General features: G+C 46.0%; 1 protein-coding gene and 1 long non-coding RNA gene across 3 annotated transcripts in view; one reads left to right on the top strand and one right to left on the bottom strand.

Moving 5' to 3' along the window:
- FCRL5 (Fc receptor like 5) overlaps nt 1-10,802 on the top strand; it is a 38,624-nt gene extending 27,822 nt beyond the window's left edge. For both annotated transcript variants that reach the window (XM_017510069.2, XM_037731863.1), the window contains exons 11-17: nt 2,894-3,172; nt 3,637-3,753; nt 4,411-4,438; nt 5,398-5,480; nt 5,683-5,751; nt 8,481-8,512; nt 8,590-10,802. In XM_017510069.2, coding sequence (XP_017365558.1) covers nt 2,894-3,172; nt 3,637-3,753; nt 4,411-4,438; nt 5,398-5,480; nt 5,683-5,751; nt 8,481-8,512; nt 8,590-8,679 — 698 coding nt within the window. In that variant the 3' untranslated portion in view covers nt 8,680-10,802. The remainder of the gene's footprint in view (nt 1-2,893; nt 3,173-3,636; nt 3,754-4,410; nt 4,439-5,397; nt 5,481-5,682; nt 5,752-8,480; nt 8,513-8,589) is intronic.
- On the bottom strand, nt 1,217-22,415 carry LOC108290272. The gene is made up of 3 exons (XR_001819505.2): nt 22,335-22,415; nt 7,082-7,088; nt 1,217-1,227 (listed from the first exon to the last, which is right to left on the bottom strand). It is a non-coding gene; the product is annotated as an uncharacterized LOC108290272 (long non-coding RNA).
- Between the last annotated feature and the right edge of the window lie 2,984 nt (nt 22,416-25,399).

Below are 25,399 nucleotides of genomic sequence, written 5' to 3'. Positions count from 1 at the left end.
ATCAACCAAACTCCTCCATTCTCAAAGCTGTTCTTTGATCCCATGCAATTAAGTGTAATAACCCAAGGAAAGCCGCTTCTAGTGAGCTTTGAATGTTTCTGTTGATGACCTCCTACAAGCCAAACTTCGAAACCCCTGTTTAGAGAGACCTGGGGTTTAGCAAAAGTATGCTAAGGGGTGTTGAGGTGAATGTTCTAGACTTGGCTCTGAAGATAACTAGCTGTGTGACATTGGCCAAGTGCCTTTCCCATACTGACCTCAATTTCCACACCCATAAAGTGGGAAAATCAGACTAGATGAAAATCATATCATCCCCTGTCCTAGAATTCTATGATTTTGGCAGACAGGGAATATGGATTATGCAGACTTACAGGTTCCTAGAAGGAGATGTGCGAAAGTAAAAGTGGGCTGTCCCTGCTTTTGGAATATATCCTGGAGAAACAGGAGACCATAAGATGGTATGCAATCACCATTCTAGTCATGTAAAGCAAAATATACAATGATGCTTTTATTCCCCTTGGCAAGATGCCTGGGTATCATAGGAATAGAGACAGAGCCACATAAGCAGGCTGATCTGGGCATGCTAACCTAGGATCCAGCATCTCACAAAGTAGCCAGTGCAGCCATCTCATTGGCATCCAAGAGATGATGACTTCAGATTTTCCTATTCGGTAAGTGCCAAGACCAGCTTGGTCATGAAGACCCCAACGCAGGTGGTGCTGAAGGAATTAAGAAACAGACACAGAGATAGAGAGCAAAAGGTGGGATGACAAGGGGCCACAGCGTTCCCAGTTGAGAGCCTCAAATAGAGTTTGACCCACACATTTATTGACAGCAAGCAAGTGATAATCATCATTTAACTAAAAGCATTCTTCTCAGGGAACAAAGCATTCTTTACTAGTGGCAAGAAACAGGCTCCAGTGTGTTTATCTACTGCAGCTAGAACATGTCGTTAAGGCATGGGTCACTCATTCTATCGTTTGCGGTTCAGAAGCCCCCAAGTAAGAATGGGTTAGGTCTTTCTTTCCCTTGCTCCAGTAAACCAACAACCTCTAGCAATGTGTGTCACTGCCATCACAAGGATGTTACAGTGCTATAGATATTCTGTTTATGGCCAGTATCTTTAAGGCCTGTTTATGCCAGGCTTAGGGCCTGCTCCCAACATGCTCCCAACAGGTAAGCTCATTCTTCTTCCCCCACAAGCAGCACCAACCTCAACCCATTTTCCTGAGATTTGCAGGGACTCTTGCCACACAGTTTATACACCTGTCCCTTAGAGCTGACATACAGGCATGTGCCACTGACCGAGGGCTGCTCCGTCTCTCCTTGCAACACAGCAAGCCAATACATCATACCTCCCACATTCTGTACTTATGATTTCATGATTTTCTGCTCATCCTCACTCCTTTGTTTCTATAATTCCCTATCATAAATGCATGTTATTTCTGCTGCTGCTGTTATCACAGCTAAAGGGCTTCTTGTGCAGCCTGAATAAATTGTGTCTGAGTCCTGAAACTAGGACACAGGTCATAGGGACCAGAAACTTCCAGAAAAGGAAATATTATTTCTTATTATCATCGTGACCAATGACATCATCAACATCACTGAGACTTCATCAGGCTCCAGACTCTGTGGTTAGTGCTTAATATCCAATATCTCATGTAATCATTAAGATAAACCTGGGAGGATAAATTTTAAGCCATTTTCAGAAAAGAAACTGAGATTTAGAGAAGTGAAGTAACTAGCTTGCAGACACACAGCTAGCAAGGGTAAAGCCAGGTTGAAGCATGGTCCTTTCTAACTCTTTACATTAGTCTGAGACATTATGACATTTCCTCATCCACTGTGGCCACTTTTTAACACAACCTTTTAGTTTTTAATAATTTGTTATTCTGAAAGAACACATGAATCTTCATGATGAAAAAGATCAAACAATACAAAAGGGCCAATACTGAAAAGTAAAGGTCTCTTTCTACCTGTTCATAATCAATTCATATGCACATACTCTCTAGACATAACCATTGTTAACTGTTCCATGTGTATGCTTCTAGGAATATTCTATAAACCTAAAGGCATTTAATTTTTACAAACCTAGAATAATATTATACTTATAGTTATGCCAGTTGCATTTTTTAACTGAAATATATATCTCGACTTTTAAGAAATACATCTTGGATAGCATTCGTATTTCATTACCCAATCCAGTAGGTTGCCTCTAATTTTTAGCTTTTATTAAAATGCTACAATAGAAATTCTTGTACAAATATATTGGCATACTTTATGCTGGTATCCCTAAAGGAGATGGCTCTAGAAGTAGGACTTGAACTCCTGGGCTCAAGGGATCCTCCTGCCTCAGACTCCCAAATCATTGGGATTACAGGTTTGGGCCACCGCACCTGGCCTGCTACAAGTAGATTTGTTGAGTCAGAGTTTATGGGCACTTTAAATTTTGTAGCTATTGACAAATCATTCAAGGAAGTTTGTTAAATTTGTATTATCACCTAGAGCAAATGTAGATGCCTGTTTATCCACAAGCTCATCGGTATGATCAGTCCATGTAAGCTTTGCCAACCCGAAAAATTGAGAAAAGAATAGTATTGTATGGTTGTCTTTAGCTGTATTTCATTGATTAGTAATGAAGGTGATAATCTTTTTATATATTTATGGTCTATTTGAAGTTTTCAGTGATTTATATCTTTTTACAGTTTTCTACTGGATGTTTTTGTACACTGAAAACTATTAGTAGGTCAAGCTAATTAGCTTTGTTTATCACTGTATTTTAATCTACTTTCCAAGATTGAGATATGACTTTTTACATTTGTTGATAATACCTTTTGTTTTTTACAAATATGTTAGAAGCAGAAACTGCTATTGACTTTTTGTTCTCCCTCAGTTCTGGTGTCTCGCCCAGTCCTCACCCTCAGGGCTCCCAGGGCCCAGGCTGTGGTGGGGGACCTGCTGGAGCTTCATTGTGAGGCCCTGAGAGGCTCTCCCCCGATCCTGTACTGGTTTTATTATGAGGATGTCACCCTGGGGAATAGCTCGGCTCCCTCTGGAGGAGGAGCCTCCTTCAACCTCTCTCTGACTGCAGAACACTCTGGAAACTACTCCTGTGAGGCCGACAATGGCCTAGGGACCCAGCGCAGTGAGGCAGTGACACTTTATATCACAGGTAAGTTTCCCATGCCTGGGCCACAGATGGAGACAAAATGTTTCCCCCAAAGACCCTCTGATAACCCTCACGGTGCTTGACCAGAGCGGCACTCCTCAGGGACAAGTAACACAGCTGGCAGTTCTCTACATTGCTATTTCCTGAAGTGCTTCTGGAATGATGACGTGGGGGCTTGGAGCACAGGGTGGCAGGGGACAAAGAGCAACACTGACTTTAGAGCTCCTTACCTGGCTGCCTCTTCTCTCGCCAGCCACCACCCACCCTGACCCTTGACCCTTGCCTCAGGCACAGAGACAACTTCCTCACAAAGACGGCAGCCACCTTCTGTGCCACATCGGCCCCTGCTTAGCTGCTGGGACCCTGCTCACCTAGGTTCACCCTCAGGCCCAGGCAGCAGCTACCGGGGGTGGGCAGTTTGAGACCATAGCCTCTCCTCTGGCTCATTTGTGGGGTCTCCCCCTCAGGGTTAACCGGAAACAGAAGTGGCTCTGTTGCCACAGGCATCACCGGGGGCCTGCTCAGTATGGCGGGCCTTGCTGCTGGGGTACTGCTGCTCTACTGCTGGCTCTCGAGAAAAGCAGGTGGGTAACTCTGGGTACACCTTGGCTTGAGTTCATGCCCTTCCCAGCAATGCTCCCTCGGGCCTCATGCTGCCTTTGTGGCCATCCTCAGGCTCGCAAGAGTTCCTCCGTTCTGTCCCTCAATCCTCTGCCTTTCCCGCTGGGTTCTCCAGAATTGCTTTTACCAAATACAGTTTCCAAAACAGACCTATAAGGTGGAAAATATCTTGATGAGATGGTTTATCTACCATCATAAACCGCAGAGCGTCTTCTTCTGGACGCTTACAAGACCCCCAAGGAAGGGGAATAGGAGGAGAAAAACTCTGAGAAATAGAAAATAGAAACCAGATAGGATCCAGTAATTTTCTGATATTTTAAATGTACACTCTTTTTACAGCTGATCAAGTCTGTTTTCTTGCCTGTGGCTACCAATCATTATCTTTAAAACCACCAGGTTAAAGGATAACAGATTGTGGACTTCCATTCCACATCATAACATACCCCTCTGGCAGGGTCAGTAGCTTTTGCCCAGTCTGCTGCCTCCCTGGGGCATAACAAAGAAGGATTCCACCTTCAGTGACAGCAACTCCTAGCAGTTTCTAAGTGAGCCTTCTCTGATCTGTGCCCCTCTGAGGGTCTCCTCGTCCTGAATCCAATAATCCTCTGCTTCCTTTATAGGGAGAAAGCCTGCCTCTGACCCCTCCAGGTAAGACCTGAGCTGCATTCCTGTGTGATTAATGAAATGTCCACAGAGTGGAAAAACTGAATTGAATCTGTGATTACCAAGAGAGCACAGTTTCTGCCAGGTGCTGCTGAGATGGGCTGTGCCCACTTCCTGCTGTACCTCCCTGGGGATATCTCAAGGCAATTCCCAACACCTTTGCACCCACCCCCTTAGCTGTATAGGCTGTTTGCTCATCAAGTGTGAACTGCTTTTTCATTTATTAACCCACATCCCTGGACCATTCTTGGCTTGGTTGTCTGAGTGACCACTATGACCACCAAGTCATTCCATGTCTTGAGATGACTTTAGATCAGTCAACCTGGAAATCTCTGGAGATGCTGATCTCATCAGCACCTCTTGTGATAACAACTGAGAAGATGGAGCTACACAACTTGATCACCCAGAGAGGTCAATCTGCCAGAAGGACGTAGTCCCTATGAAGAAGGGGTCACCGTCTTGTATCCCAAAGGTAGACTTTAGGAGCCACACAAAGGCTCACCACTATCCCTGGGCAAGCCCACGAGAGCAGCACGCAAACCATGCAGAGCGCCTCAGAGCCTTCTGATCACTGAGCATGCAGGCTTTGGAGCCAGCTTTGAGCCTTGGCTCATCCCCATTCTTGTTACATGATATTCATGTAACAAGGCTCCACTTCTTGGAGCCTCTGTTTGTTTCAACTACAAAATGAGGATGAAATAGAACATCATGTCGTTATAAGCATCAGCACAATGCCTGTTACATACTAGATGAGCATAAAGCCTGGAGACATAGATAATATGATTATGATTCATAATAAAATGCCCATGGGCCACTTGTTATGTACTCCTCCATGTTTCCAGGCTTGGCAGCCACCTTGCAGTAGAAAATCACTTACTAGGAGTAATCATTAGAGCTACTTTGTCAGGATTCCTAAGAAACATTCACATTTCCCTGTCTCACAGGAGCCCTTCAGACTCAGACTCCCAACAGCCCACCTACCACAATGTACCAGCCTGGACAGAGCTGCAACCAGTGTACAGCAATGGTGAGGCCCAAGGACCCCTCAGTTGGCAGAAGCCAGAGGGCTGGTGTGGGAAAGAGGTGGGGCAGGAGATGGGGAGGGACTGTGCCCAGCCCTGCAGGGCTCTAGTCATTCCAGATAAGAGACTCTTGCTGGGGGAGGAGGAAGTATCTCTAACGAGAGGCAAGAACCTTAGCATCCTCTGAAACTTCAATTTCTTTCTAAGTAAATCCTAGAAGAGAAGATGTGGTTTACTCAGAAGTACGGAGCGTCCAAAAGAAAAAGAAACATACTGGTAAGACCCAAGGAAGTCTTTGTTCTGGCCAACCCTCAACTTAGATAGTGTAGCTCAGTTTCCACCCCCTCAGCAACTCTGAGCCAGCCAGGCATAGAGCCGCCCCTCCCACTGGGTCATGGGACTTCTTTTTTTTTTTTGAGACGGAGTTTCACTCATGTCACCCAGGCTGGAGTGCAATGGCGCGATCTCGGCTCATCGCAACCTCCGCCTCCTGGGTTCAGGCAATTCTCCTGCCTCAGCTTCCTGCGTGGCTGGGATTACAGGCACGCACCACCAGGGTCATGGGACTTCTTAATTTGCGCCTAAGCCACTTCAGGCGAATCCAAGCCTCCCCTGCACTCTCCTTTCTCCATTATCTGCAGAGGGCCTCAGTATAACCTGATTAACAAAAGCATCCTTTGGGGCATTCCCTTAATCTCTCAGAGCTTCAGTATCTCTATCCATAAACTGTGACTACTTCCCTACCGCTTAGTCAGTTCCCGTTCCTCTAACAGAGTACCATAGACTAGGTGACTTAAAGAACAAATATCTATTTCTCACAGTTCTGGAGGCTGGAAGTCCAAGATGAAGGTGCCAGTATAGTCAGGTTCTTAGTGAGCGCCCTATTCCCAGTTTCCAGACAGGTGACTCCTTGCCGTATCCCCCACACAGCAGAGAGAGAGGGAGAGATCATCACTCGTGTCTCATCATCATGATTATCATGACATAATTGTCACCCTAGGCTCCATTTCCAAATGCCATCACATTGGGGATTAGGTCTTTAACCCATGAATTTGGAGAGCAACACATTTAGTCCACAGTACTTACCTACCTGTACTAGTTTCTGATTGCTGCTGTGTCAAATTACCATAAATTTGGTAGGATGAAGCAATACGAATGTATCATCTTACAGATCTGTGGGTCAGAAGTCTGACATGGGTCTCACAGGGTGTTGGCAGGGCTGTGTTCACCCCTAGAGGCTCCAGGGGTGCAAGTGTTCTTGCCTTTTCAGCTTCTAGATCTCACCCACTTTCCTGGGCTGGAGCTCCCTTCCTCTCTCCCCAAAGCCAGCCAAGTAGTCAGGTCGTATTTCCCTAACCATTCTTCCATAGTCAGGTCTCCCTCCGACCTCAGCTGAGAAAAGTGCTTGGGTTTTCTCAAGGTGAGTATATTGGGCCCACCTGGATAACCCAGACTAATCTCCCTGTCTCAGGGTCTGTAATCCTCATCGCATCTGAAAGGTCCTCTTTTCCATTTTTAGGGTAATATATTCACAGGTTCCAGTGATTAGGGTGTGACATCTTTGGGGGCACATTATTATAGCTACCACGCTGTTTCTTAGGGTTACTGGAGGACTAAATGAGAAAATCGGTGTGGAAATGCTGTTGAAACTGCAGAGGGTGGAGCAGCTGTGGTGATTACATGCTGGAGGTCTGGCTGTGTCATCAGCCCTCACTCACAGTCAGTGGTTTGAAATGAGGGCATCCCAGCCTGGCTGCCTCCTTACTAGGAGCAGGAAAGAGAAGCAAAGTCCTTTGGGGCAGGCTTTTCTTTCTACCTCTGCTTCATTAAAAGTGCTGCGTGATTTCAGCCAGTGAGCTTCCCTCTTTGGTGTTCCAATTTTTCTTATATAAAGTCAAGTGAATTGTGTTTGTGCCTCATTCTTGGTTCTGTAGCACCCCTCTGAGACATGTGAACTCATTCACTCTTACAAGCTCCTTTGAGGTATACGCTGTTACTACTCCCTTTTTACAGATGAGGAAACCAAGGAATAGATACCTTAAATGACTTGCCCGAAATCATACAGACAATCACCAAGCAGTCTGTCTCCAGAGTCCAAACTCTGGACCAAACTCTGCTTTTCTCAGTGCAATTCCAGGGAGTCCTGATGCTCATTCCAAGCCATTCCAAGGCTCATTCCCCAAAAAGGGAGAGCCGTGTCTGGAGAATGTCATACTTTCCTCCAGTTTGATGATAATATAACAATAATAATTTCTAATATCTATCATGTGTTGAACAGTTATGTGCCAGGTATAGTTCTATAAGTGCAATAAGTAAATACACTATATTTGTATGGATGGCTCTTAGAACTGTACCTGTAGCACATATACAGAACTATGGCATGCATACATATGATAATAGAGAGAAAATGTATTGAATATAGCAATCAGGACTGTACCTGACACATAAAAACTGCTCAACACATGATAGATGATAGAAATAGTGTATGCACAGACACATGAGCACACACATATGTGTAAACTCATATAGCTTCACCAAAACCATACAGGCAGATGATATTTTTATTCCCATCATATAGATGAGGCAACCGAGGCAGGAGATGTTGAGTGACGTCCCCCAGCTGCAGAGGTGACAAGGCAGGCCGCAGGCTCAGTCTCGGGCGGTCTAGACCTGCATGGAGCGTGCTAAAACTCGCACCCGCCACACCGCCTCTCCAGAACACATAATACCGATTATGCTCAAAGAACTAACAAGATAAAAGACAAACGTCTTTCTCTGGAGAGCCCCTAAGCAGCTCCGAGTGGGCCACGAAGTGTGAAGGGGTGTTGAAGAGAGGGTCTTAGGAATGGCACGGGACGGGGTGGGCACCGACCAAGGGCAGCGATGGACTCACCGCGCGGAGGGGAGCGGGCCTCCAGGAGCCTCGGGGCTGGCCTGACAGCGCCGGCGCAACGGGAGAGCTCCACGCCAATCTTCCACAGCTGAACACTTTCCTCTTTCCACAGCGGCCTCTGACCCCAGGCATCTCAGGAACAAGGTGAGTCTTCCCCTCTGCCTGGCCTCCCCCACCCCCAGGCCCGCCCTGGTCTTCACGCGGGTGCTCTTGTCTCCTAGGGTTCCCCTGTCATCTACTCCGAAGTGAAGGTGGCGTCAACCCCGGGCACCAAGTCCCCGCTCTGCGCGTCCTCAGCTCCTCACAGATGAGCCCACATGTCTCTCCAGCTGCTGTCTCAGCCTCTGCACCCCAAAGTTCCCCTCGTGGGAGAAGCGGCATTGAAGTGGGAAGATTTAGTCTGCCCCAGGCCACATCCACGGGCCTTCGTTTCCATGTGCTCCTTCTCAGTGTGACCAGAACGCAGGGCCCTGCCCACTCCCGCCTATTTTCTAGTTACAGCCCTGCCCGGCGGGTTGTTTCATCCAATGGCGACGCACTCCCATCCCAGGGCGCAGCACGTTTCCGTTTCCGTTTCCCGGCTTCCTTAGCGGGCTTCAGCTGTGGTTGCTATTCTGAGTACTGCTCCCATCGCACCCCCACAGAGGGGGTCTTACCACACAAACGGAGAGTGGGCCTCCAGGAGCCGCGGGGCTGGCCTAAACTCCGACACAGAATTCCCGCTCTTAGCGGATGCATTTCTCAATTGTCATCAGCTGGCGGAGCTACTGCAGTGTGCTGTCAAACAAGACAGTGCACATCCCGTGCGCACAGGACTTGTAATGGATCTCCCCACAGGGGCTGCATTTTACACTCCTCCACCTGTCTCAAACTCTGAGGTCAGCATTTGACACCAGTGTAACGTCTCTCCTGCTCATGTGCCAATATCTACCTGCCCAAGTAACTGGCTTTCAGACACCAGGTCCCAGGTACCTCCCATCCTAACGGAAGCAACCTAGCAAGTCAAGGCCAGGAGGACCCGGGTGCAGATAGAACACATACTGGAACATAGGAGGTGCTCAATGACTGTTTGGCTGAGTGAATGAATGAATGAATGCATGAGGAAGGAAACTATTGGAACATAGGAGGTAGTCAATGACTATTTGAATGAATGAGGAAGAAAATTGCAGGTAATCAAAATGGCATAAAATCCAGTGTGCTCTCTAGGAAGTCCAGGATGTATCCTGGCTTCTCTTAGTAAGAAATCATGTAAGAAAAGGAGCTTGAGTGAGGAAAACTGTTCAGCAAGAGGAAGGGCTTCTCACACTTTCATGTGCTTGTGGATCACCTGAGGATCCTGTGAAAATACTGATACTGATTCAGTGGGTCTGGGTGGAGCCTGAGACTGTGATTCTAACATGCTCCCAGGGGATGCTGATGCTACTGATCCGTGGAGAGGCAGCATGTGCTGCCCAGAGCCTAACTCGATTCACATGGATCATGCTGCTTCCTGGCCAGCCCTCGGCCACAGCACCATCAGCTGCTGTTGCTGAGAGAGCTTCTCTGTGACATGCTGGCTTTCCTCAGCCACCCTGGCAAAGGGAAAGTAGCTGCCACTATCTTTGTTTCCCCACCTCAGGCCTCACACTTTCCCATGAAAAGAGTAAATGAATACAGCCTAGCCCTCTCAATTCAGAGTTGTTCTCCCATCTCTGAGCAATGGATGTTCTGTTCCACTTTTATGAGGTCTATCACACCTCATCTTGAACTTTGCCTGAGACGTTGATCACCACCTGTGGGGGTCTGTCCTGCAAACCGTGACAGATGAATAAAACACTCAAACACAGAGTACAGTGAATGAGTGGGCCAGGGAGGTTGTCAGCTGCTCTCAGAGCGCAATTGCAGCTACGCGACCCTTCACAAGCTGTTCCTCCTCATGTTTATTCAGCATAGATTTAATAACAGAGGTTTTAAGTCATCACACTTGTGGATAATTAATATGGTTAAAAGAGTTGTCTTATGAATGATAAAAGGTTTAGTTCCAGGGCCCAGAGCAAACACCATTAATGGGTAAATTCCCTGGTGGACCTCCTCCCACGAGGGCCATCCGGCTCAAAGGTTACATGAGTAAACAAGCTAGTTAGAGGAGAGACAAAGGAATGTGGGGTAAACAGACTTAACTGGCAAAGCTTCCATTATCCCTAAGCTTTACCCTGTGACCTAATACTCTAAGATAAGAACTGGCAACCTTCAGCCTGTTCTATTATTACAAGTTATCAAAACCTTTTGGCCTACCAAAAGGTTTGAGACTATATCTTATAACGTTCCCTAATATTTCCCTTAATATTTTGCCAGCCACCCTGAGTGAATCCCAACATTTGCCCCCAATGGATTGTATAGTGATCACTTCTAAGGCCCATGGCCCTGAAATAAAATCCTTCCAAGGGCATTCAAAGCTCCACTCCAGCTGTCACATGGCTTTTCATGCTTCCAAGTGTCAGGGCCTTGCCCAGATAGACAGAGCTGGGTCTGCTGTCCCAATCTTTCAAGGAGGAAATCAGACACCCGAGACAGGAGCTGGTACCGCGGCCCACTGCAGCCTCACAGAGCATGAGGCCCAAGGCATTGTCCTCACCACAGATGTGCAACTAACATACAGGTGGAGCAAGAAAAACACATTTCCACTGACACCGCTTTTTTAGGCCTAGTTGAAAGTCAAGTGAGGACAGCAGCAAGCGTAGTTTCTGGGACCACATTGCGTGTGTGCGAGGCCCGGTAGGTCTCGGCAGAGGCCTGTGGAGAGGCAGTGTGTGCTCTGGCTGCCCAGGGCCTAACTCAATTTGCACAGATCATCCTGCTTCACGGCCAGCCTTCGGAGCTTGAGACCAGTGTCTTCTCTCCAGGATTAAAGAAAAAAATCTTCTCACAGTCTATGCTGGAGGCCACATCACCAACAAAGTTCCCACCCCATGCAGCTCTGAGAAGGCAGAAGCTCCATGCTCAAAAGAGGAAATTTAAATTTCTCATTGGGAAAGTAAGGTACCCTCGTCCCAGAAGGATAACTGCACAATGGCAGAACGAACTCCACCCTCATGTGGGTGGGCCCATCCAGTCCGTTGAAGGCCTGAATAAAACAAAAGGGCTGATTCTTCCTCTAGTGAGGGGAAACTCCTCCTCCTTTGGGTTAGGACATAAGTTTTCCTGCTTTCAGATGCAAACTGAAAAACGGCTCTTCTTGGGTCTTGAACTTGCTGTTATTTGAACTGAAAGAAACTACACTATTGGCTGTCCTGGATCTCCAGCTTGCTGACTGTAGATCATGGGCTGTGTCAGCCTCCACAGTCACAAGAGCCAATTCATTCAAATAGATCAGTCTTTATGTGTGTATGTGTATGTGTGTACATATATATGTGTGTATATGCAGATTAGGTATATCTATGTGCTTACCTCATGGGTGCATGTGTGTGCACACACAAAAACATATACACACACAAGCACACACATCCTGTTGGTTTTGTTTCTCTAGAAAACCCTGACGAACACAATGACTGACAAGGATGTGAGAACCAAACGGGCCGGCTGAGTGTCTGCTCTCCAGGCTGGACTTGAGACAGCCCACCTGAGGGAAGGCTTCAGTCTTTAAGATAGACACATTTTTCTGGTTTGCAGCCTTGTGCTGGTCCTGAGTGAAGAGGAAGGAGAAAGTGAACAAATTCCCTATGCTCTAGCTCGAAATAGGACAGACCCAGTGAAATGGGTCTATCTGTAATTTAGAATGAGTAATGCAACAAAGAGCAAACCTCAGCCTCAAATATAGCGTGGCCTGGAGTGGACCCGAGTTCTCGAAGGACAAAATCTCGACTGCCAAGCAGTGGTCTCAGGAGGCTCCACGGAGGCAGAATGTCTTTTTTCTTTTTTTTTTTTTTTAATATTTTGTTGCGTTTTAGGTTTTAGAGTACATGTGAAGAACACGCAAGATTGCTGCATAGGTACACACATGGCAATGTGGTTCGCTGCCTTCCTCCCAATCACCTATATCTGGCATTTCTCCCCATGTTATCCCACCCCCTGCTCTCCCTCCCCTAGATCCCCCCCAGAGACCTCAGTGTGTGATGCTCCCCTCCCTGTGTCTATGTGTTCTCATTGTTCAACACCCACCTATGAGTGAGAACATGCGGTGTTTGATTTTCTGTTCTTGTGTCAGTTTGCTGAGAATCAGAATGTCTTCTTTGGGGGAAGAGCCCCACACACTAGGAGAACAGTATGGCTCTTGTGACTGTGGAGGCTGAGCCAGCCCATGATCTGCAGTCAGCAAGCTGGAGATCCGGGACAGCCAGTAGTGTAGTTTCGTTCAGTCCAAATGGCAGCAAGCTCAAGACTCAAGAAGAGCTGTTTTTTCAGTTTAAGTCTGAAGGCAAAAAAAACTCATGTCCCACCCCGAGGCGAGAAGAGTTCTCCCTTACTAGAGGAAGAATCAGCCCTTTTGTTCTGTTCAGGAAACAATGGACTGGATGTGCCCATCCACATTAGGGAGGGTAATCTGCTCTATTTAGTCTAATTACTCACATGTTCGTCTCATCCAGATAGACCCTCACAAAACACTCACAATCATGTTTGACCAAATGTCTGGACACTCTGTGGCCCAGTCAAGTTGACACATAAACTTCACCATCACAGCCATAAAGGTGGTCTTGGCTTCACACATTTTTTGGGGGGGGTTGTTTCTGTGTTGGTTCAGAACTCTGAGCTGTTACTTTTAGGGTCTCCTCAAAGAGAAGAGAGGCCCAGCTTCCCTCCAGTTTGCGGTTAAAATAAAGCTATTCCAGGAGTATACCCACTTCCTCTTTTTGTTTTGTCTTTTGTCACTCCACAAAGTCTGCCTGGCTCTTTGACACCTAGCTGACCTGTTTCATGTCTCCTAATTTCACCTCAACTAGCCAACCTTATTGTCTTTCCCCTCTTCCCATCTCCCGTTAATACGGCCCGCTCAACCCAGAGCTCGCCGTAAGAATAACTACCACTTATTAAAGAATTAATGTGTCAGACCTTCTGCTAGGCTTTTTGCATAAATCATCTTATAGGCACAACAGGCCTATGTGATACATATCTATTACGGTCCCTGTTCCTGGAAGCCAGCTGGGTCCGGCTGTGTTATCTCAAGGCCCAATAATGAGAAGCAGATAAAGTAGGAAAAAGGGAGTGTATTGCTTTAACCGGATACAGTGAGAAGGCCAGAGATAATTCCACCAGACCAACTCAAAGTGTTCCAGTTTTCTTAGTGCTTAATAGGTTGGGGTTATGTGCCCATGTGCGGTATAGCATTCGCCTAGATCCATTGCTAACTAATTTTGTTTCAACTAGAAGGTCAGAGGCAAAAAAAAAAAAAGCTTGCTAAGTCTGATTAAAAGGACCCCAGTACCTTCAAGGCCTGTCTTCTACGGTATTAGAGTGATTATTTCTGTCTTCTCTCCTTTACAGCTCGGTCTGGAGAACTGCCTTAGACTCTCCAATGAGTCTATTCAAACAGTTGCCTCTGTTTCCTTGACTCGTCTTAGATTTCATTGACCAGAGACAGGTCCTGGCACTAGGAACGTAAAACTGTTCCTTTTATTTTGTTTGCTCCAGGTTAGGGAGAAGCCCATGCAAGGCTCCTACTGACCTTATGTTTCATTTCCAGCTTTGATGTCGGGACCCCGATTTCCCTAGGTTTAACTATTTGCCCATGTTAAGGCAGCACGGTGGAAATTTGTCTGTGTAGCTGGGTGCTATGCGGGCCTGTCTGTGTGACTGTCATGCAGGCCTGTCTGTGTGATTGTCAGGGAGAATTGGCCTGCCACATTCCTATTTTACGGATGAGGGAAGTGAGACTTAAAGGAATCAGTTTAGCCTAAGGCCGCACAATAGTAAGTCAGAGCTAGAACTGTGCATCCCCAGAGTCCACACTTAGTTACTTCACCAAATGTCCTCAGTGGGTATCATGGGCCACCGGGTCCTATTTGGGCAGAGGCATTTGTGAAGCAGGAAAAGGGCACATGAGACTTGGGGCCGGAAGGCCTGGTTCCTGTGCAGGCCACTACACATTGCTGTTAAGCTCTCTCAGCTCTGGTTACCTGTTCTGTAAAACTGGAAAAGAAATAACAGCTGCTTGGATTACATCTGGAAGGAGATAAGGTTTGCGTAAACACCATGCAGATGTTCACGGAAGCAGGTGAAGAGGTGCCTGTGTTTGTTACAAAGTTTGCATTGCTTTCTGTTTGCCTTCCTTGGTCCATCTCCTATCATTACAGTGGCATAGCTGCTGAATTGCAAAAGCATACTTCAGGAGAAAATGATGGAAAATAACCTGGTCTTCTTTTTAATATGGAGGGGAATGGGAGGTGTGGGAATACAGACATTCAGCATGTCAGGGATTACATAACTTCATAAAATCTTTCTGATTTGAATGTCCTTTAGTCATTTTCCAGAGAAATAAAAGCAAAGGGATGATGTCCCCAGAGACGCTCCTCCAGGTCACTTATTAACAAAAGAACATGTTTGCTTACAAGCAGCCTTTGAATAAATATGAATTTCCTAGGTGGGGCCCAGCATATCCTGCAGCTCTAAGTTTCCTGGTATCAGGCAGTTGAAGAGATGAAGGACTCTGATGAAAAGAGATGAAATGAGAGTGTTCAGGCTGCCGGGTGCCTCAGGGCCATGTCTTCCATGCCCAGCCTCAGCCTCCCTTCCCACCTCTCTACCATGGCTCTCTCCATCTTTTGTGTTTACCACACACCTCCGAATGCCACATCCACCTGTGTCTTTAAGTGGAGCGCCACAGAACAAACCCAATGGATAGGTCTGGTGCAGAGCCGGCCTTGTGCCTACATTGGTGACTTGGGGAGAGTTGGGAGAAGACATGGGAGAGTAAGGCTGAGAGGCAGGTGCCCCTCACTTGCCTTTCTTCCATACGTCCAGGCTGCGCTCTCTGTCAAAGTCACTGTCACCTGTCCTCACCAAAAATAGAATGAGCTCTGTGTGGGAAGGGAAGGAGGAGGAGGGGCTGTGGCCACAACCATGGGGTAACAGGGGTGTAGGGAAGGCCAGGGAATGGCTCAGGAGGACCCTCCTCAGCTGACCCAGAGACTCCAGGCTTCAGGCTTTAGGGTGTGGGAGTGGTCAGAGAGGGGCGAGTTGGCTAATTTTCAAGTCTTATTATTAGAAAAGACCTTGAAGGGCACCCACTTCTTGTACTTTTCTCACGCTTGGGACCCCCCCAACAGCATCCCTGCTGAGACATCAGGCAGCCTATGCTGGAATGCCTCCTGGGCCAGGGAGCTCAGCACCTCCCCAGGCCTGAAATCACTGAAGGTTAGAGCTGGAAGGGACCCTTGAGACTGTCAGGCCCCGTGCATGCTCATGTGTCCTGTCACTCTTCTTGCACGCTGAAAGCAACCTCCCTGTCACTCTTACCCTTAAGAAGAGTGTGCTCCCCGCACTTATCAGCCACACTGCCTCCTTCAGGTGTCACCGTCAATAGCTAAACCGTGGGGCAAGGCAGCGTGGGAGCTCCTCCACTCTCCTCACCACGATTCGCAAACTCCTTCCCTAAGTATGTGCTCTTATTTAGAATGAATTCATATTCAGTGCCTACAACTGAGAATTGTTGAGAAGTCATCAAGAAGACCCTCCTTGCCACTATGCATACCCTCAGTTTTGCCTGCAACGGAGAATTCACATTCATATGAAACATGTATTCATATTCTGTGCCTACAACTGAGCCAGGGCTTGCTGTACTAAGCACTTGGAATACATTGGTAAACAAGGCAGATATAAATAATTGGTAAACAAAGCAGATAAAAAAAATTGGTATGTAAATACTTGGTAAACAAGGCAGATATAAATAATTCTGCCCTCAAGGAGCTGACATTCTAGCAGAGAAACAGACAGTGAACACTAAACATGATAAATATGTAACTTATGTCATAATTTAGAAGGTGGCATGTGCCATGAAAAAGAGGAAGTAGAGGCAAATAGAGTGATTAGGAGGCCCAGGGGAGGCCGCAACAATAGAGACAGTGGTCAGGGAAGTCCTCATGGAGAAGGTGATGTGAACAAAGGCATGAAAGGTCCCATGGCCATATGGACAGCCTACAGGTGTCAGAGGGAGGATGCTCCAGGAAGAGGGCGTAAAATAGCATCACACTCAACAAGTTTGAGGCTAGACAGCAGGGAGTCATGTGGAGACAGTGGGGAGGGGACCCGTTAGGAGACCACGACATGATCCAGGTGAGGATTATGACAGTTGAGATGAGGGTGAAGGTGGTGGGGTCAGAGTGGTGGAATACTGGGCATATCTTGAAGCTAGAGTACCCAGAGTTTTCTGATGGTTGAAATGAAGATTCAAGAGAAAGAAAAGAATCAATGTGACACCAAAATATTTGGTCTGAGATTCTAGAAGAATGGCAACTCCATCCTGAGGTGGAGAATGCTGTCAGTGGAACAAGTTGGCAGAGGAGATCAGGAGTTTGGGTTTGAGTAAGTTGAACTTGAGATGTGCATTGGACGTGCGCTTGGAGCTGTCAAGGAGACAGTCAGCGATGGAAGCCTGGATTCAGGAGGGAGCTCTGGAGACATACGTGTCAGTCATGGCATGGAGGATGGCACGAGGGCATCAAGGGTGTGCATAGTGACAAGGTGGGCCTTCTTGATTACTTCAGAAACATGTTTTGTCTGCCAATTCAGGATGGCCAAATGAGCACACCCTTTACTTCTCCCCCTTGCAAAATCCACCAAAATGTTAGGCTTATCATTTATTGGTCATTGTCCTAACAGTACTACATGTATTGGGTCACCCCATCTCAAATTAACTTATGAGAGGGCTGTATTGTGCCCATTTTACAGATGAAGATGCCACAGTGCTGAGATCCAGTTATCCAAGACCACAGGATTAATATGAAGCAAGGTTTCAAACTCAGGAGGTCAACTCTTAACCACTGTGTTATACGGATGTAGCACATGTTCCAGCAAATCTAAACTTTAGCAATAAAAATAAAATCCAAAAGAGAAAATGTCACAAGATCCATGAGAATGTAGGACTCAGGTGTGTAACAAAAAAAAAAAAAAAAAAATCCAAGCTGACAGCAACATAGCAGCCCTAGAAAGCAATGCATCCAAAGAAACTCAGAAGACCTGGTGAAGACGGTGCTATTCCTACCAGAGCAAGTCTCATCCACTACAGAAATTATAGAAATAAGAACACAAAATAAAGATTCTAAGCAGATCCTGGTCGGCTCTAAACAATCAGATGAGCTATGTTATTCTTCAATAACAATTACAGCAAATAGAATGACAATTAGAAACCCAGGGAAAACAAAACAGTCTAAAAAGGTTGTGGTTCAAATTTGATGCAACTGAAGTGTGGGTAACTGTGGATAATTAATGGAGTGGAAAAAGAGACCTTCATTCATAGAACATTTTCCTTTGAGTGCCCAAGGTTTAATTACATAGTATTTTATTTCTTTTTCTGTGAGCCTAATCACAGTACTTGGTTCTACAGTAAATCGTGTTTATAAAATCATAATGCCTTAACTACTGTTTAAGGGTTTTCAATTTTTAGAATCAACTCCAAAAACAGAACACTTAATTATGGCTACTTCAGTATTTAAATCTATAAACATAATCAACAAAAGTGATATTATGGTTCACAGAAATCTGGAGGTAGAGAGCAAAGGAAAGTCTACATGCACTAATTTCCTTTTTTCATGTAGTGAAGAATCAATATAGAATCTTTCTAATATTAATACATCAAAAGGCTGGGCATGGTGGCTCATGCCTGTAATCCCAGCACTTTGGAAGGCCAAGGCAGGTGTATCACCTGAGGTCAGGAGTTTGAGACCAGCCTGGCTGGTTTCACCAAATGGTGAAACCCCGTCTCTCCTAAACTACAAAATTAGCTGGGTGTGGTGGTGTGCCTGTAATCCCAGCTGCTTGGGAGGCTGAGGCATGAGAATTGCTTGAGCCTGGAAGGCAGAGGTTGCAGTAAGCCGAGGTTGCAGTAAGCCCAGATTGCACCATTGCACTCCAGCCTGGGTGACAAAGCAAAACTCCATCTCAAAAAAAAAAGAAAAAAAAATACATCAAGAAATTCAGATTTACATACATTCTTTTTAAGCATAAATCTACTAAAAAACTAGTAATATTACAGATTAAAAAGACGAAGTAAAGGAGACGGGAAGAAAGAAAAGTCATATAATGCCCTAAATTCGTGATCTTTCCTATAATGTAGTTAATAGATACCATCTCATATAATTTGGATATGTTTCTGCCTGAATCTCATTTTAAAATGTAATCCCGAGGGTTGCAGTCAGGGCCCAGTGGGGAGGTGATTGGATCTCTAGGGCAGATTTCTCATGAATGGTTTAGCACCATCCCCCTTGGTACTGTCCTCACAATAGTGAGTTATTGTGAGATCTGGTTGTTTACAAGTGTGTGGTACCTCCCCCCCAAAACTCTCCCCCTCTACCTTGCTCTCACTACGGCCGTGTGATGTGCCTGCTCCCACTTTGCCATAGGTCATGATGGTAAGTTTCCGGAGACCTCCCCAGAAGCTGAGCAGATGCCAGCATCATGCCTCCTGTGCAGCCTGTGGAACCGTAAGCCAATTAAACCTCTATTCTTTATAAATTACCCAGTCTCAGGTATGTCATTATAGCAAGAGAGAATGGACTAATACGCTATCTAAAGTGGATAAATCAAGAATTTATATGTATCATCAAGTTACTTACATTCATGTGCTGACCGGATAACTAAAAACAGAAAATGTTAATCACAGGAGTAAATGTAAGCTATAGGGAGGAGAAACTTTACCTTTTATTGCATGTCTGTACCAGTTGTCTGAATTTTTATGCATGGGTAAAGAATAGGTGCTAGGCCGGGCGCGGTGGCTCAAGCCTATAATCCCAGCACTTTGGGAGGCCGAGGCGGGTGGATCACAAGGTCGAGAGATCAAGACCATCCTGGTCAACACGGTGAAACCCCGTCTCTACTAAAAATACAAAACATTAGCTGGGCATGGTGGTGCGTGCCTGTAATCCCAGCTACTCAGGAGGCTGAGGCAGGAGAATTGCCTGAACCCAGGAGGCGGAGGTTGCGGTGAGCCGAGATCGCACCATTGCACTCCAGCCTGGGTAACAAGAGTGAAACTCCGTCTCAAAAAAAAAAAGAATAGGTGCTCACCTTTTTAATATGGAGCTGCATCAGAGCCTTCTTGTACATTAAATTCAAGTGCAGCTGCAGTTCTAACTGATAGCCAGTAGGTGTCACTAGGTCCCCTGGCTGTGCCAGGCTGGGAACAGAGTAGCCATGAGAGCTCACTGCTGTGTCTCTTTGGGGCCCTGACAGGGGACATAGCAAAGGTAGGCAACAGCTGGAGGCCAGTGGCTTGCCAGCAGCAGAGCTGGCATTCTGCACACAGCTGCAGTTCTTAGTGCAAGGGCAGCCCCAGATGGCACCACCATGGGGAAAATGTCCCAATGGAGGAGGTGCACAGAGAGGCTGAGCCGCGCCAACCTGCCCTAGGAGGGCAGAGACTGTGAGAAAGCAAAGGAAGCCAGTCATGAGAAAGCAGAAACTGAAGCAGAGAGCAGTACTTGCGTCAAGTGAGAGTGCCTGAGCCCACATTCCCTAGGTCCACCCCGTGCCAACTTTGTTCCTGCTGCAAGCTGCTTCGCCCAGGTGAGCTGAGCATCCTCACCTGAGAATGCGATGATGGCAGTACCCACCCCAAGCAGTTGTGAGGACTGAAATATCCATTTTAGAAACTACTTCGCAGTTTGTCAATTTCTTACAAAGTTAAGCATACACTTACTGTACAACCCAGAAAGTCCCCCCTAGGTTTTACCCAAATGAAATGTAATCTGAGATTTACAGAAGAACCTATACATGTATATTTTTAGCAGTTTTGTTTACAGTCAGCCAGAACCATAGACAAGCCAAATATCCCTTAATAGGGAAATAGATAAATAAATTAGACAAATTCCATACAATGGTATCCTATTCAGCAATTTTAAAAAGGCGCAAACTCCAGAAACACACAACAACATAGATAACTCTCAAATGCACTGTGCCAAGCAAAAGAAGCTCCTCTCAAAAGACTGCAAACTGCGTAATTCCATTTTGATGACACTCTCGCAAGGCAAAACTATGGGGACAGCAAACACATCAGTGGCTGCCGGAGACTGGGACAGGGTAAGAGGTTCACAACCAAGGGACACAGAAGAAGGAGATATTGTTGGAAATAACTCTGACTTCCTGGTTGTCACTCCTGCCACACAGGGTGTACCTCTTCTCGGCTCCCCAGGGCTCGGCTTCCTATCCTGGGAAGCAGTGGGTTCTCCTTCCCTGGAAGTAACCAAGCAGAGGCTGGAGGAACTCTTAGTGGAGAAGTGACACAAGTCCTGAAAGCTTTTACCACGGAGAGACAATAAATACATATTTCACCCCGACCCTATGACATGTGATAACTGCAGTCATTTCTTTTCGCTTCTCCCTTCTCGTCCTATCCCCTCCTCCCCTCCTCTCTGTTATCTTCTTTTCTGTGGGAGGGGCCCAGGAATCTGGTTGTTCAACAGGTCTTCCAGGTGATTCTGATGCAGCCTAGAGTTTGAGAGTCATTGCCCTAGAGAAAAGAGCAGATATGCTCTAAATTGCAAACAGACAGGGAAAGAATTGCACCTTTGTGACGATGAAGGAAAAAAGGTGGCCTTGTACTTAACGTATGTGTACTTTGCAATATGTGCAGTTGGAGGCTCGGGAGTTCAAGCCATCGATTTACAAAGCAAACTCAATGAGAACATAGGGGCAACACCCAAAACACCCTCACAAGGATGAAGCCCTTCAACTCTGATGCCTTCAGGAAACAGACACAGAGTCCAGGAGGAAGAGTGATGGCAACATAAAGTTGTTTCAAAGAGTGTGATAAAATTAGCAAGGTCATGGGCAACACGCAGCTAGGAGGTTATGAGATATTCATCACAAACAGGACTATGACTAAGGTCCTGTTTACAAAGAGGAGATTTATGGGGATCCTGAGATAAGAAGAACCTGTGTTCTAAAGAGATCGTTAAAAACGACTGTCGTGGTTCTACAGACCCGAGAATGGGGTTAACAAGACAGTTCTCCTTCAATGAAGGAGGCAGCCTAATAAATTAAGAGAACCATGAGGCCTCCAGGTTTCAGGTTTTCCAGAATTGGAAAAGATCAGAGGCAAATTGTTCCTACATTATGCTTTTCGGCCACAGTTTGAGGCCCTTCCTCAGAATCAGGTACCTGGCCTTATGGTCTCCACGCTGCAGGCCCTGTCTGTGGCAGGCGCTGTCCCCCTGGACATGTTGTGCTGGGGGACCTGACCATCCTCTTCATGTTTGATTTCCTGCCTGTGTGCGACCTGCCAAACTTGACAAGAGCCTTCCTTGGAATCAAGTGGCACTGCATCCTCTTTCCCAGGAGCATGCTAACGCTTGGGTCCATTTGAGGAGCCTCTGGCAACATGGCAGCACAATTTAATGAAATCCCAGGCATTCCATTTGGAGGCAGGGATGGTCCCTCTGGAGACACAGGTGGGTCCGATGTCCTGCAAGGACTGGGGAGGGGTTTGCGTGGCCTGGGCATAATGACAGGCCTGTGGGTCTCAACTGTGACCACCACCTAGAGACACACTCTAAGAACAGAATTTGAGGGTGCAGGCTCTGCAGACAGATACCCAGCTCTGTCACTTTCTAGATGGGTGAGTCTGGACAAGTTATGAAACCTAGTTTCACATCTTTCTAAAATGGGAATATGCATATGTTAATGGTACCTACTCTTGTAGGACCAGGAGGCTCCTATGCCCGCTGTGCAGTAACAGACCAATTATAGTAGGTCAGCAGGGTTTACAGCCCAGAAAGAGTTTCATGATTACAGCGGCACTAAGTGAGGAGATAGAAGACCCTCAAATCCATCTCCCAGAAACGTTCTGGGCTGAGGTTTCAAGGGGATTGTGGAGGGTGAGGGGATGGAAAATTGGGGATGTTGATTGGTCAGGGGAAGGTGGAAAATCAACATTTGGAAAATGCATATTTTGGTGAGTCCGCTATTCATAAAGTCCTTCAGGCCTGCCACGTCAGTAGCTTTATCCATATGCAGGGCCTTAGGGATTATCTCAAAGGGAGAACTTAAAGTTTTAAGTTGTTATTTTTAGAACAGTTAAGGGGAACTATAATCTGATAAGAGGGTCTACATGATTCTGAGGCGACAGTCACCAAACAGCTGTGGAGAAGCGGTCAGAGAGCAAGCTGATCTCATGATTAGTGCCACAGGTGCTGCAAGCTCAGTTTATTTTGGTCTCTTTCCCTCCCTTTTTCCTTCTTCCCTGATCACTTTTATAAAATTGATAGAGAAGTTTGCACTACCCCATTGACTGAATGGAATAATGGAGTGATGTCTCTGGTTCAAGTCCAGGCACATGTTGGGACCTCCGCACTGGTGAGCTACAGTGACTGTGACTCCTGTGGGTGAGACAGACAAGGGTGAGTGGACCACTTGGCTGTACAGGGATTTCCTGGGAGGGGCTTATGCTGTAAACGTTGTTAAATTGTTTGGGTTATAAAAATTGTTCAGATTTATAAAATATAGGAAGGCAATGGAGACCACTCCCTTCTTTTCCCTGTTCCCAACCGCAGGCTGCAGAAAGACAATTATGATAATGTAGAGGTGCTGGTGCCTTTGTGATACTGCAAGCAACTTTTTCAGGATGGCCTTGAACTTGGGTGGGAAAGCTAGCATGGTAATGGGAATGGGTCGGGCACTGGCTGCTGAGGAGAGAGCATTGTAAAGACCGTGATGACCTTTAGAATTCTGTCATCAGTGGATTTGACCATTCATGGATGGCCCGAAGTTCTCTAGCATGTGGCAATTCATAAATTTACAAATACAAAATATTGAATCTTGCGTTCTCTGAGGTTGATGTATTGTAAATGGCTTAGCCAGTGAATGAGATTAGCAGGCTGCCAAGTGACCCTAAAACCATGGCTTAGTGGCTGTCGAATGCGGCACAGTGTTGAACCAGTCTAATTGTTAGAAATGTCTTTCTGAAAACTTTCTCACTCTAGAAGTCATCATTTATATCTGCATTCTGTTCCTAGTATAGGAAACCTTATTCCCTACTCCAAACAGTCGTTTCAAATAGCTGAAGAGCCACAGTGTGGAATCAGGCCAATATGGGAGACACCAGGGACTGGTAGTCCCTCATTTCAATACCTCATTAGAGGAATCCAGAGGCTTACCTAAGGGAGAATCTGTTTTTCATTGAAATCGACCACCATTCAATGAAGTTGCAGTTCTGCCTTGAACCACTAGGTGGCACTGACACTGTGCGTGGCAGACACTAGTGTGCGGGCTGAGAATGAGACCCCTTTTAAAAGTGAAACACGCACACTTTGAACCCCAATTTCGACTTAAATTGTTTTCGTACCACATTACTCGAAGGCATACAAACACAAAATCTATACTCTGTATGCTTATCTCAAAACAACAAAATTAAAATATAGAAATAGAAACAAAGCAATAAAATTCAAGTTAATGTGGGAGGTAATGTTATTCTACTGGAACTAAATGGGTGATGTGGAGTTTTTAACATCACGAATGAGCATTCACATTTTTTGCTGAATTGGACTTACGCCTATTTACTGTACACATGATGGACTTAACGCCTATTTACTGTACATATGATGGACCATCATTTAAGTCATTTTTTAAACTCCTACTTAAAAATTCACTAATTTTTTAACTATCAACCCATCCTTTTCATGGGCCAATAAACTGAAGAATACAATTCCAATCATTCAATGCACTTACCCCATTTTACACAATCCCTTGCCGTATTGATTCATAATAATGCTAATTACCTTTTAATTATTTCCCTAAAAGAGTTATATATAAATACAAACTATTACAGTAGCTATTAATATTTTCTTTGTGTCCTTCAGTGAATGAGAGCTAGCAAGACCTTGCGGAGCAGAAACTACCAGGCTTGCTCCATCCTTCCTGCCCCGCCACCAGGTGCAACTTGGGTCAAAAGGTGCAGCTGCTTCACCCCTATCCTGGAGGTCCTTGTGGTAAGGCCCCAACACACCTGCCTCCATCAGCTTTGTCATTAGAGGCAACATACCCCAGAACCATGAGCTGCTGACACTGGGTCTCCACTATGAGGCCAAATGGGTAGGTTACTGTCCCTTCCCTGCTCAGCTCAGCTCAGCTCAACCATCACAGTTCTGGGCCTTTGGGTGCAAGCTCTGAATGGAGTCTTAAGCAGAACAGCATCATATCCTGGGAGGACGACCAGGAAGCTGGGAATCCATATGAGGATTCCACCCATCCGTAGCTTCTGCAAATTAACATGTAAGGAGAAGAGTCCCATTAACTCACCCAAGCTACCAGGTCTTTCCCACAGGGTGCTGCACACAAAAAGAAATGTGAAAATAGGGCTAGACAACTTTTAGAAAAATTCCCAAATATTCCATTGTAACTACAAGTCTCTCTGACATCCGCAGTGGGAGCTGATCTGCACTGAGTAAGCAGCTCAAGAGTGAAGAATTGTTCAGTTCCAAGTAAACCCAAATCTCAGCCCTACAACTGTCACGATATCCCACTCTGCCTTTTTTTCCAAGAAACAAACTTTGTAGCTTCTAGAAAGTTCTTCATCCTTACCCAAGTAATTCTTCTAGAAGCATCTGCAATGAGCATGCTGTTTGCATTAGGCTCTGCTCCTAGAGATAGTAAGAGAAATGATACTGTTTACTGAGGTGGTGGACCTTGCAGAAATTAAAATACACATGCACACTCACAGATGTGAACATCAATGGGCACTACACCCACTGGAAGCTCTCAGAATGTAGCTACCCAGTCCAGTCTCTAACACCCCTGTGTCAATACAGTAACTAAGCAGAAAACATCAACCTGTGACTCTCTCACTTAGGTTCCAGGGGGACAGTTTGACTCATGATATCATCAGAAAAATGACAGACCAGGCTGTCACTC

Source organism: Cebus imitator, unplaced genomic scaffold (genome assembly GCF_001604975.1).
Source record: "Cebus imitator isolate Cc_AM_T3 unplaced genomic scaffold, Cebus_imitator-1.0 Scaffold427, whole genome shotgun sequence".
In the NCBI taxonomy this organism is placed as follows: Eukaryota; Metazoa; Chordata; class Mammalia; order Primates; family Cebidae; genus Cebus; species Cebus imitator.
This window is presented reverse-complemented; position numbering and strand designations above follow the sequence as displayed.